We start from the raw sequence: 13,480 nt of genomic DNA, 5'->3' as shown, positions 1-13,480 counted from the left end.
TTTTTCCTCTACATTTTACGGTATTTTTCATATTGCTCCTGTGATATAATTACTTTCATGGAGTCCTTGATCTAAAAAACGCAGGCCCCTTGAGATGTATTCCTACATTATTGCTGGAAAATATTTGTATTTTTAACTATGTAATATACAGAATTCAAGCACTAATTAATAGTACATTTGCGGTCATATATTAGTAACATACTTTGCATCTTTACAGTTAGCACTGCTGGAAACACAAGATGAAAATATACGTGTTTTGATTGAGGCAGAAATAAGGAAAAGCACAATTTTGAGCTATTAATGCTAAATAATTAGAAAAATGCAACCCAACCTGTCACAGATAGATCAGAATATCAGCTTCAGTTGATGACTACTAATTGGGAGCAGTTGTTGTTATATAAATCGTTAGGATAGGTATAAACTTTCAGATTATAATCACAATAATGGAAATATATTATGCGTTTGATTGAACAAATTTTGATTGGCAGTAAAATGAAAAAAAAAATCTTAAGTAAATTATAGTTTTAGCATAGTTAATAAATAATTAATCCCAAAGCAATGTTTATGTACTCCTGAAATAGTTTTCTCTAATTCTTTTCATTCTTGAAAATCGTAAACGAATTTTCATCTCTTCTTAAAATTTTGGCGATTACATGGGTTCTCTCATAAAGGTATATACTGAAGGTATCGATTATAATTTCTGTTTGTCTTATTTTAAAAGAGTACTAATTGTTTATATCATTGTTTTAGAAAGGGAAGAAAGCGTGAAGTCGGACATTTTCCATGCTTTCATCGTACTTTTGAAACAAACGCAACCAGTTATTGTGATGACATCGGATACGGACACCATGGAACACGAAAGTGTTGTTCTTTCCCTGCTGCAGCAACAGGTCATTTTGTGTTTTTTTAAACTGATGGTGCCGTACATAAGGGAAAGGGACTTACGCCAATGGAGGGGCACTTCTAACCCAACCCCGAGATATTTCGGAATTCTTTAGATTTCCTCGTTATTTTCTTATGAAATTCCCTTTATGAAATCTGCCTGTTACTTGTGTTTTTCAAGCTTCAGCCGTCAGTTATTATAATTCGGTCTTCTAAATAAATTTCAGTTTTTATAATATTCAGATAGAAAATAGACTTCATTCCCGGTGAATCGTTGCTTGTCGTGAACATCAAATTGAAGTAAACTGGCTTAGCTAGCCAGCTTGCGAATAATGCTGCTTTAGAAAAATGAGCTTATCAATACAAGCAAAATTCAGATAAATAACTTGTGCTTCTAGTTCAACCTGATTAACTAAGTTGATATGATAGCATAAAATTGCTGGTTGAGATGAATGAATGCATGAATGTTGATGAATGAATGTAATTCTGAACAAAACGATTGCAGCACATTGTCGTAGTCGAATTTTGTTTAGAGAAACGTTTCTTTATTTTATTTAGTCGATCAAGTATAATGCTTAGTTTCCGAGACATCCTAGTAGTGGAAGAATATTAGGGTGGTATTCTAACCGTAACCATTTTTGTTTAGTTTTTTTTTTGCGTGCCTTAATGTTAGAGTGAGTGACAATAAAGCCAACTCATTTCTAGTGATTTGTTAATATAAACAGGACTTTTTTTTGTGCCAGCAAAAATTCAACTAAAACTTTTGGGTATCCTAAAGTCCTAAGAGCATGCTAGCAAAGGATGACAAGAATGACCAACTGCGTTGAAAAATTATATTACTTTTTCACTATTTTTGGAGAGAAAAAGAAATGAAATGGTTACTAATCTATGGACTTTTTCAACATAATACAAGGATTATTAATGTGACTAGATAAAAAATAGAACAATACAAATTATAATTATACCTCAACCTATACTATTGAAAAACTATGTAACTTGTGTTATTGTAACTATATAGCGTTAAAATGGAATATGTAATGTAACTGTAATATAATGTAACTTAAATTATAAACTTATGTTATGTAACCAAGCCATAAATAACTAGGCAAGGCATAACCAACTACGGTGAAAAATATATTAATATATTACCAAAATACTGTTTTTTGAGATTGTTTGAAAATAATATTCAAAGATATATGAGATGTCGACTAATTTCTGTGACCATTTCAACTCAAAAGAAAGGACCACATAAAAAAAAAAAATTAATAAAAAAAACCTTCGCAATTTAACTACGCCTTAACTGGTGCCGATGCACAACTGTATAACTTGTGTTTATGTAACTATACGACTTTCAATGTAATATGTAATACAACTTAAAATGTGATGTAACTGTATAAGCTATATAACTTCTGTCATTGAAAAAGGAAAAAAACTAAGCCCCAGCTTGTGTTTCTGAAAGATATTGAAGGAAATAAAACTATCAAACAAGTAAAATAAGCTTAGTTTCGTTAATTAGATAAAACAAATTACTTTAAAATACCTTTTTATTTCCTATGCCAATGACAAACAGGTTTCTTGAAACAAGATTCATAATTTGTATGTCATGTTATTTTTATTCCTAGGTAAAAACAGTGGATCAAAACTAAAAGGCCAACATTTCTATAACGCTGTGGGAGGTTGCCCATCGAACCCATTCCACACAAAAATTTCGTATTTTTGGCTTGAATAATGTAGCTGTTAATAGCAGATAGGGACTCACACACAGACATATACTTGGTCCCAAATACAAGGTAGACAATATATAATATTAAATCATAAAATCACCGTTTTCTACGGGGTATGTTCTTTGTATTGGTTTAATGTGCTTTGATAATAAAGTTTGACCTGTGCTTGTTTCGTATGTGTATATCCTGGTGCTCACAGAACAACTCATAAAGGACATTTCAGATGCAAGTTGAATAAAAGAAAATCCTTGTTTTATTATTTTTAATGAACTGAAGCTTTATTTATGTATTTGTATATACACTTACAGGTACCCGGTATAGTCAACTCTACACAGCATCTGCTCAAAGAGAAAAGCGTTAAAAACAGGCACAGTGCGCTAAGTTTACTTTCTGAGCTTGTCCACACCTTACCTGGTGTTCTAGCACCTCACCTTCAGATCCTCATGCCAGGCATATTGTACTCTCTCAAGTAAGTTTTCTTTTATGCTTATTTGCTATAAGATAATGTGCCTATTGCTCGCATGCTGCCTTACCACCAGTTCAATCTTATTGGTGTGCCACAATGCTGAGTTTTTCCTAGTGAAATGTTAAGTTTCAAGAAGTTTTTTTAGGGTATGGGTTGTTGGCTCATGATGACGTGTACTTTTGGGCAAATAAAAGTAGATGCCTATGTAAAAATTAGAATTGTCTATGTAAAAGCTGTGAATTTTCAAAATCTCCAATCAATTTAAAATTTCCAGCTGGTGCATAACTTCACAGCGTAATTTACATTCTGTAAATAATTTTATAATAAAGTCTCTTGAGCTAATTTTTCCGTGTTTAATCAAGGCTAACCATTGATAGCCGGTTCTTCATAATGATACCGTTTGCTGTTTGCTGGAATTGCTGGTTCTGTCCCCATAATATGGAAGATCTTATCTGTGAACTAAAATTTTGAGGAAATAAAGGAAACAAATTTCTTTACCTGGTACTTGTATGAAATACCCCCTATCTAATATTCTTCATAACCTTTCTCTGACGCTCAATCCTTATGAAATATACCGAAATAAGATTGAAATATAATACTTTAGAAACAAATTTGGGCTACATATTTGCACATTGGGGGAGGGGGGGAAGTTGTTTGGAGTAAAGTATAGCTGGTCTGTTTCTCTGATGCTCAAGCGCAATGAAATATAAAAAAAATATTATTTTTATCACAGTGTAAAGTCATGTTGTGCCTTTGGCAAATCCCAAATCTTCATTTTAACTTCCATTCTCTTTCGATTCAGATCGCAAACTAAATGAATTTCACAGACTCAATGAATTTCATACAAACAAAAATACCGGTTTTACGTAGATTCTACTTAGATGAAGAATGCTAAATTTTTAGAGGATTACTATAGCAAAAAAAAAAAAAAAAAACGTCGACAAAAAAAGGTAATACTTAGGTTTTACTTAGAAGAAATATATTAGGTAGGGGGTATTTCATACAATAACCCTTTACCCTTTACCACGACAAGAATTGTAGCTATCATGTAATCGTTGGTTTTGCGCCATAATTTCAATGGAGATCACTCTACAAAAGTTCTAAATCATCGTCCTTTATAGATGGCACTGCTTATAAAACTGTTCGTAATAATTTCAATTTTTGGATAATGTATGATTGCTCAAATAGTACTGTCAACGTTTAATCCATTCTTTTTGGTCCTTGTCTGTGAATTTCAGAGATGGCACCATTTGCTCAGAGAATAAATCGAAAACACCCTAAAACACTGTGTTATTTGAATTTCTATCAATTAGAGTTACTGATTAAAATGTTTGCTTCCTGCGACTCTTTCTTAGAGTGTAAAAAATCCAGGAGATGTCTGTGAGAACTCACTACATTCATAGAGATTCATCAAACCTTATGAGACTTACAAATACGCAGGACTGTATTTACCAATAGGTGCACAATGCCAGGGGGTCCAATAAATTATCACTGAGCGAATTTTTCCTAACAAAAACTGGAAGGATTTGATTTACCGTCATAGTGTCGGGTCAACTCCGCCACCGAGCTGCCTATTCACAGAGAAGTGATTTTGAAACAACAAAGGAATTTTGTGGCCACTTATAAACTGTCAGTATCTCCCAAGAATGGCAACCGAAAGTTCTGTAATCACCTTTCTCTTTTAATAGTTTTGGTTCATGATTTGTGTTCATGCTTCACCTAGTTCATTACTTCACCTATCCGCGAATTTTATGGGATATCCCCGAAAATTTTGCACAAGCGGTTCGGTCTAGAAGCGCCAAAGCCTTAAATCCGGCCCTACGAATACAGAAAAGATTTGAATAATATTTTAAAATTATTCTCATTGATGAAAAATCTTTTTGATAAGTTACATAGGCTAATTAAACAGAATGTTTACCAAATTGTCAGTTTCAAAATTAATATTCAATTGGAGTCTAAAAAAGTCTATCCTTGGAGACAAGAGATGTTTCCTGCTCAGTGATTGTAATTACAAAAAAGGAGATAAAATCTGTCCTATTACAAAAATTAGGTCTCCACCTTATTCTATCTACGATGCATGATGACAAAATACTTAATGATTTCTAACTCAGGTCTGGACGAAAGCGCCCGTTTTGTGTACTCTGTTTTTCAAACGAAAGGCCTGTAAAAGAAAGGACAAAATAGAAACAAAACAAAATATGTGACTTTTAATACATTAATAATAAAAAATGTTATTTCTTGATAGTGTCATGAACTACGTCAAAAATAGTATAAAAATTATTGTGCTCAGCGTCGGCTAGCAGAAACATGAGCGAAAGAAACTAAAACGAAAAAATAACTTACGTGAATTTCTAATAAAATAGGAACAGGGACTCTGATTTAATTGTGTTTTAAAGGAACTACTCAAAAATGCTCTAGAAAACTTAGCCAGTATTTGGTAGCCGAAATTTTGAAGGTAGCTTTTTGTTTGTATCATTTTTTTCGTAGGTATTTCCGTTTTAACTTTTAGTGTCGTTTTAACTTTTAGTAAAAAATCAGCTGCTTCACCTATGAAATTTGACACTGATTTTTTTTTCTTCTTTGTTATTATTATTTTACAGGCGTCACGGCTCTTTCACAAGAAATGATATGCCGCTAGAGATGGTAATTTTCACGCTTTTTATATATGAGGTATTTATTATACTTTCTCTTGAACGCCTCGAGAGAAGGGTTTTATGGAATTACCTTTGTTGGGAGGCCATTCCTTTTGGCGATGGGCCGTCGGGTGAAACTCGTTTTTGAATATTTCTGGCGGGGTGTACTCTGCACAAGGTAGTCTTGCCGAGATGCACTTTGGTGAGTTGATCGCAAAGGCTTTGCTCTGTTCGGAACGAGTTTTGATACCTCCTCAGATGGAGGGCAATGCATATATTTGTAGAACACATACATTGACGCTTCTTCGAAACGATTCTGGATCGAGTTGGGGGGTTTGACATCAGAGTTGCTAGAAATTATCGCATGAACTGTTCGGTTTTGGATACGTCGAAGACGAGCGATGTGTCTGATTGGAGCACCAGCAAAATCGGGATATACATATTTCATGATTGGTCAGATGCATCACGTGATTAGCGTCAGAATGGACTCGCCTGGGAGGAGGCTTCTGTATCTTAAGCTTACTCCTTGCTTCCAGGAGCAGGAGGATCTCACTTTGCTGAGATCCTTTTCACTTTAAGCGCACGTGAGATCTGACGAGAAATGAGCTCCAATAATTTGTGCGTCTACTCTTATTATTGCCACTCCTTTGAAAATGAAAACAGAGTGATCCTTTAAATTTCGCACGTTCGAAATTAAGAGCTCTTTTGTTTTAATGCATTGAAACTGACAAGCAACTCATCTACTCACACCTCAATTTTTTTCCTAATCAGCCTGAAACTCCTTATGGGGCTTGCTGGGGTCTTTGTGTTTCTTGATGAAAATCTCTTGTCGTCGTGCTATGAGCTAAGTGTTGAGGTTTTTTTTTCGTAAGTCCATCCCCTAGGTTTTTTATGAACACCAGAAAAAGAAAGCCTCCATAGGGTTTTAGTTTGCATAGAAGTCCCTTCTGCCATACATGATCAAAGGATTTTATGATTTCAGACAGATAAGGTGATTGCTATGCTCCTGAGACAGGAGCTCAACCAACTCTTGGTGCTGCACAATTAGACAGTCTAACGTAGACCGCTTTCTACGAAAACCTTATTGTGTGTCAGCCAATAATTGGCGTGACTCAAGGTATGATAAAGGGTCTTGTTAATGGGGCTCTCATAGACTTTTCCTACACAGGACAGGAGATTAATTGGTCAACTAGATCCTGCATTGGTAGTGGCAACGTCTTTCTTTGGGACAGGGACTACATGAGCAAATTTCCAGGCTTCTGGGAACATTCCCGCTGCAAAGCATTTTCGAAACAGAGAGGCGAGAAGACTGACAAGTTCTGGGGGACATCTTTTAAGGACAATATTGGACATCGTGTTAGACCCTGATGTTTTGGTGACATGCAGCTGACTGAGCGTTCTAAAAGCCTTGGTACTGGTTATATTTGCACTTGCGATTTTCGCATCAATTTGTTGCAAAAAGGGAGGAGGCCCGACTTCAGCATCATAAATTTGAGATACCTTTCAAATTAGCTTCTCCAAGAGCATCCGTTTTTTTCTGACCAGAATGCATCATCACTCCTTCGAGGTGAAATGATGGAATTGAGGAAGGTTTAGGCTAGGATTGGGCTTCATTGACGATCCTCTACTACCGCTTTGAAGGGGAACCTTTTAGTTTTCTTCAAACTAGCATTTGCAGCCAGCTCTAGTCTTAAGATACTTGTCCTAAGCTCTAATAAAAAAACATCCCGATCCTCGTCTAATTTAATCGAAGGCCATTTCTTATGAATCTTTTTTCTAGATTTAGTTGCCTTTTTACATGCGGTATTGAACCACGGTTTGTCTCGAGAAGAGACTATAAATATAATTATTCTATGTAGGACCTTAATATAAAATCATTCATCCAACTCAGTCAGTCAAATAAAGCTCTGTGCCGAAATATTGTAAATTTGAAAAGTTGAAAAGTGCTACAATAATTACAATTCTAATCTATTCATGGCCCCTCGTTGGATGTGTCTATCTTTTTCCTGCTATAATCGATAGTGTTAGATTAATAAATAGATGTTTCCAAAAAAAGATAACCAAAATCATTCATTAATTAAAATCACTAATCCCCACAGAGGTTCCAGGGCCTGTAAATAAGGGGGGGGGGGAAGGATCATAAAACAAAATATTTAAACATATAAATACATACTATTTAAATCACAAAAAAGGGAGATTGTGTGAGAGAGAAAGTTCATTTAAATTTAAGAGACCCAGAAAAATAACCCTTTTACCATTGGTGATAATTATACTTTATTATCGTTATTATAATTGTTTTTTAGTAAAAAAAAAAAAAAAAAAAAGCTGCTTCAGCGATACACTGATCTTTAATCAAACACTTAATAAGGCAATTTTTTTTAATAAGGCAATTTTAATAAGGCAATTTTAACTTAATAAGGCAATTTTAAGAATTTTTAAGGCAATTTAGTCAATCAAATGAATTTCTGTGCCAAAATATTACAAACTTGGAGAGTTAAAAAGTACTATGACAATTATACTAATAATTTATTTATGACTCGTTTTTAAAGCACTTAGCAGGAGCTGAGTAAAACAGAGAAAAGAAGAATAAGAAAGAGTAACAAAAAAAGAAGAAAGGAATTGGTAAAAAGACAAGAAAAAACACAACAATATTATAGACGGACCAACACTATGAGCGTTGTGTGTTGTATTGATCTTATGATTGTGCTGATCCTTTTATCCTTTATTTATTTTATTTATTTTTTTTATCCTTTTATTTTATAAAAATAATTTTCTAGTGAAAAAACAGCTGCATCACAGATGAAATGTGACACTCTGATTTTCATTCAAACACTAATAAAGAATCACTCATCCGAGGTTATTCAACCATATGTAGACCAGTTAATACCCCCAGCCGTGAACGCTGTTAATGAAAATTTCTACAAGGTGATCTCAGAAGGCCTTCTAGTCCTGCAGCTGCTTGTGAAAGCACTTAGGCCCTTTGGTAAGTCGCGATTTTAGATTTAGTCTGCTCTTTCTAGTGTATTAAATAGATAAAGAGATATAAAGTCAAATAGCCGTATGACTGAATGTCTTTGTGTTAAAGTGGATTAAGGTAATTCGTTGCATATTTGAAAGTACTTATGTCTTAACGTAGCTGAAATTCAGTATATATCATGATATTTATGAGCAAGTTCGAATTTATGCATTGCTTGATATATTTCAATAGTTTCTGAAATACTCGAGAAGTGATTTCCTTTGTTTCCTTAATCCACCTGGGTTTTGTTAATTCTTGTTATTAGCTTTCTCTGGAAAGCTAATAGGTAGTTTTGCCGATATTAGTTTAATTAGAGGACACTGGTGTATTTTATAAAAAAAAAAATAATTTTAAAATATGCAGCTCTATATCAAAGCGGACATTGATACCAGCAACCATAAAAAATTCTTCGCTAACATGCAATATGACTCCCACTTTGCTCTTCAACACAGCCACACGCCTCCTCAGTATATAAAAATACTAATGCTTTTCAAAAGTATTTTTTGCTTGTATATGATAGGTAGAACTATAGAAAACCTATAGTTTTCCAAAGAAATTAATTTTGAATCAAAATCGAATAGTTTTTGACATCAAGTCATGCCTAATTGTAAAGCCAAGACAGATAGTCCAATTAAGTGAGAGTCGATTCTGGCATTAATCCCCCCCCCCCTTATAAGGATTGTATAAAAATGATGTTAGTTCATTTGTTAATAGATATGTCTATCTATTATCCGTCCATGCGTCATCTCTTGGGCAGTAGAACCAAAGTAGATAGTCATAGAGCTAAGATAGTCATAGAACCTAGTTTTCCAAGTGTTTGGTTAAATGGTACGCGTAAACGGCGGGAATAAGTCTGCCGCTTTTATTGGACCAATACTGGTTTGTTATCTTTTAGCAAGTCACGCATGCCTGGAGTTTCAGGCATGTTGACTAAGAATTTAAATTGATATAGGACCAATAGATTGCCTGGAATGAGAGGTAAACAAGGCACGCCTACCTATAGTTTTAGGCAGGTTGAACCAAGAATTTAGAATTGACACAGGGCCGTTAATTTGCGTGGAATGAGAGGCAAACAAGCGTTAGCTATTATGACATCATTAGTGGCCCAAGTTGGGCGAGGAGGGCATATGGCTAGATGTTTACTCCATTGACTCCTTAGATTTTTTGTTTTCCCTAGATGAAAAAACTTAATCTGGCGAGAATTTCCATTAGAAAAACGCCATTTTTTATATTTTCATTGACAAAAATGACAACTATCCTCCCTCCCCCTAGATTTTGAAGACACATTTTGCCGCCCTCTAAATTTTTTTTTAATTGGCACCCCTTGATGCCACATAGAATGCCAGTATGATGTAGTTTGAGGTTTTGTAATTTTTAATCCTGGAGTTATATTTAGCTAAAAAAACAGTTAAATATCTCATGATCAGCGTTGTCTTAAAATAGCGTATAATTTTGAATTTCAAATTTTCCATGTCATTCAACCAGGAAAATACAAAGCTTGAGTTAAAGCTATAAAGAGTGCAAGTACCATCTAATTCGAAATGTAAGACAACGTCGAATAATTTGAAAATAGAAGGAGCCGCTTACGGTCGTTTTTAGAGTAATTCTTGTAAATTCATTGCACTTGAAACTCTTTGAATAGTCTGTCATGAAGATTAATTGAAACTGGCATATAAGATCTTACATGCGAATCTTATAAAAAGATTTTCTTTTTTGACAAGTGACTATCAATCAATTAAGCCGTTTACTTATTTGGTACAACTGAATTTACAGACTAGATTAATTGGTACTAATAAAGAACTGATTAATTTATTGTTGTAGATAACTAGAAGCGAAAAATTAGGAAAATAGAAAAAAAGAAACGTTGATACTACCTTTTGATAGGATTACGAAAAGATTTTTCACCCTATCCCCCAAGGCAACAATTGAGGTCTCCTTATAGTGATCTAATTTATTTATTTAAGAATTAACGACGCTTCTTGACTACTATGTTCCCTGCGTCGGCCCTGCAGTGCATTCCTGCAGCGTGATTCGATCACTGGGTCCCGTATTACCAAGCTAAGGTCAAATCCACTGCGCCACCACAGGACATAGTGATCTAAATTGTTGGCGTTACAACATTTTCAAATTTAGTAAAACTTTAAACTCTGTACCTCCACTTAATACCGACCAGGCATTACTAATAATTTCCAGTTAGTCACTAATAATTTCCATTTAGTCACTTGGTTCAAAGCATAGACCGTTTTAGGCTGCAAGAGACCTGATTGAGTTTCGAATCCATTTTGTACTACATACTTATTAGCTGAGACAAATCAGTTCAAGCCGGAGTTTTTATACAAAAGTATGAATGAAAGAACCTAGAAGAAGCTTTATTTTGATAATTTGGCAGTAAGTCTTATATACCAAAGTTTCAAATTCTTCCTCAAGCACTGAATTAATCATAATTGCAGTCGTACATGCAACTTACTGAAGAGCAAATCACAGCCCTAAGTAACCTTAAGTTTTAAAAAACCTTTTGAAAAAAAAAAAAAAACTGTCAAGTGATCAAGATTTGCCATTTGAAGCTGATTCAGAAATGGTTATTTCAGCTAATCTTAATAGTAAAAGTTTTTTGGCATAAACAAATTTGTGGGAATGTCGAAAGAGCCTGAAACCACCGGTGGATCTGGGGGCGGTCCCCCTAGATTTTTTTTGGTGCCCTCGTTTCATGTTTTTTCTTCTGTTTTCAGTCTTTTTTTTTAGATAAACTTGCAATTTGGTCAATTATTGGTACCATTGTCACATTGCCCCCCACCCCAAGATTTTGCTCTAGATCCGCCTTTACCTGAAATTCCTCTAAAATAGTGACGGATCGAAATGAAAACCAAACCTTTGACATCGCTATGGTTGAATTTCCTATATAGAGGAATTACAGTTCCCCGTTTTGAGCAACAAGCTAAAGTACGTTTTGGCATAGGTTTTTCTGACGTGTCTTGTTTTTTTTTTCTGTTTTTATTTTCCCAGAGACGATTATACCGAACCAGCGGTCGTAGAATCTTGGAATAGGAGTGGTTTCAAAGGGGACCACTATATCTAATGCCTTTTTTGAGTATAAATAAAACTAATTTTTGTTTTGCAAAAATTGTATTTTCATATACAAGATGATGCAAAACTTATGTCTTTCGAAAAATTGCTTCTTTGGTAAATGTTGTGATATTTGAGTGACTTTGCTACATCATTCCTTGAAATGTCGTTATAAACAGGTTTTCAGGGTATTTCCCATATTATAAATTACAAAAAAGGCTGACTTTTATCACAAAATGAAAGGTGTATAGTAATATTTAGTTTTTTAATCCTAGTAGGAACTGATAGCTCTAATGACCTAAAAGTTCATTTCTTCTAAAATGTTAAAATTCTTGGAACAAATAACAAAAGTATACTTTCTTATGAGAATTTCAAATTCTTTGCTGTGGTAGAAAAATTGCTATAATACCACGAATTTTCATGGATTATATTAAATACGTATATGAAACTCTTTTAATGTTCTTTAGTTTTCTAAAACTCTTAATATTTCATATGAGACAATTGTCAAAAATAATTGAGTTTTTCAGCTGCAATTCCTCAAAGATATCAAGGATAATATACCTCGTGAACTCTTATGAAACAAAAGTGCAAATTATTTCAAAAGAAAATTCAAGAAAGTTGCGAGGTAAAAGAAATGTTTTATGCCCTTTTTTTTTATCAAAGACTCATGTGGACCTGTCTAGTTTCTCTGCCTGAAATAGACTAAGATCTTTTTGTAGCGCTAAATTTTTATACTTTTAAAACCTAAAAAAAAGAAATTAAAAAAAAGTAAAGTTTCTGATGGAATCAAAGAGCAAAGGTAAAACTGAAAACGCCCAATAATTATTGCTCCGCAGTTTATGCAACATATTTCTGCAATAATGATTCAAATAAACAGACTCTTGACATTCCACTATATTTCTGGAATTCTGCAAAAATAGTGCTTTGCATGAAACTGAGCTGTCTTTTCTTTTCTAGATCTGAAGGCTATTTAAGTACTTTTCTGCTCCTACTCTTGGTTTGTTACGTCGTTTTGTTTTTTTTTTATATATTAAAGTGCTTGTTTTACAGAATTCTACAAATATGGGTAGGAGTCAGTTTCTTTGAACCATTGCTGCAGATATATTATGCATAAATTGCGCCGCAATAATTTTTGTTCGTTTCAAGTTTCGTCATTTTTTATACAATTCTGAAAAAGGGTTATGTCAGCTTTACCTCTCACTGAGACTATCTGTCTTGGCTTTTGTCCAAGTAGCCACGGCTCTCAAGTTTTTCATCACTTCCATCAAGTTGATTTTAATTCAGTCCCTTGATTTTTGAATTCAGTCCGTTCATTTTTGAATTAAAATCCACTTGATGGAAGTGATGAAAAGCTTGAGAGCTATGGCTAATTGGAGTGAAGCCAAGACATATAGTCTCGGTGAGAGGTGAAGCTGGCATAATTCTTATTCGGGATTGTATAAAATTGATGTCATTTCATTTGTCGATAGAAAGTCTATCATCCATCCTAGGGCAGAATTAAGATAGATAGCCATGGAGTAAGGGTAATTCAAATGAGCTTTGACTACTGGGAAAGCCCACTAGAATTGTAATGGGGATGACTAAGATTTTTGTGTTGACTTGTGATGAACAATGTCCGATGGATTTTTGTGGAGTTTGGTGACCTATGATGAAAAACTTGAGAGCCATGGCTAATGGGAGTAAAGCCAAGTCAAAT

The 13,480-nt window shown here is 34.2% G+C and overlaps 1 protein-coding gene across 1 annotated transcript in view; it reads left to right on the top strand.

Moving 5' to 3' along the window:
• Nucleotides 1–13,480, top strand: part of LOC136032863 (cullin-associated NEDD8-dissociated protein 1-like) — a 153,752-nt gene that overhangs the window by 47,956 nt on the left and 92,316 nt on the right. Inside the window, exons 9-11 of the mRNA XM_065713276.1 lie at nucleotides 751–890; nucleotides 2,915–3,075; nucleotides 8,483–8,688. Coding sequence (XP_065569348.1) covers nucleotides 751–890; nucleotides 2,915–3,075; nucleotides 8,483–8,688 — 507 coding nt within the window. The remainder of the gene's footprint in view (nucleotides 1–750; nucleotides 891–2,914; nucleotides 3,076–8,482; nucleotides 8,689–13,480) is intronic.

The sequence above is a fragment of the Artemia franciscana genome, chromosome 11 (genome assembly GCF_032884065.1).
Source record: "Artemia franciscana chromosome 11, ASM3288406v1, whole genome shotgun sequence".
Taxonomy (NCBI): domain Eukaryota; kingdom Metazoa; phylum Arthropoda; class Branchiopoda; order Anostraca; family Artemiidae; genus Artemia; species Artemia franciscana.
The sequence above is the reverse complement of the archived record's forward strand: the minus strand, read 5'-3'. Positions and strand labels throughout refer to the sequence as shown.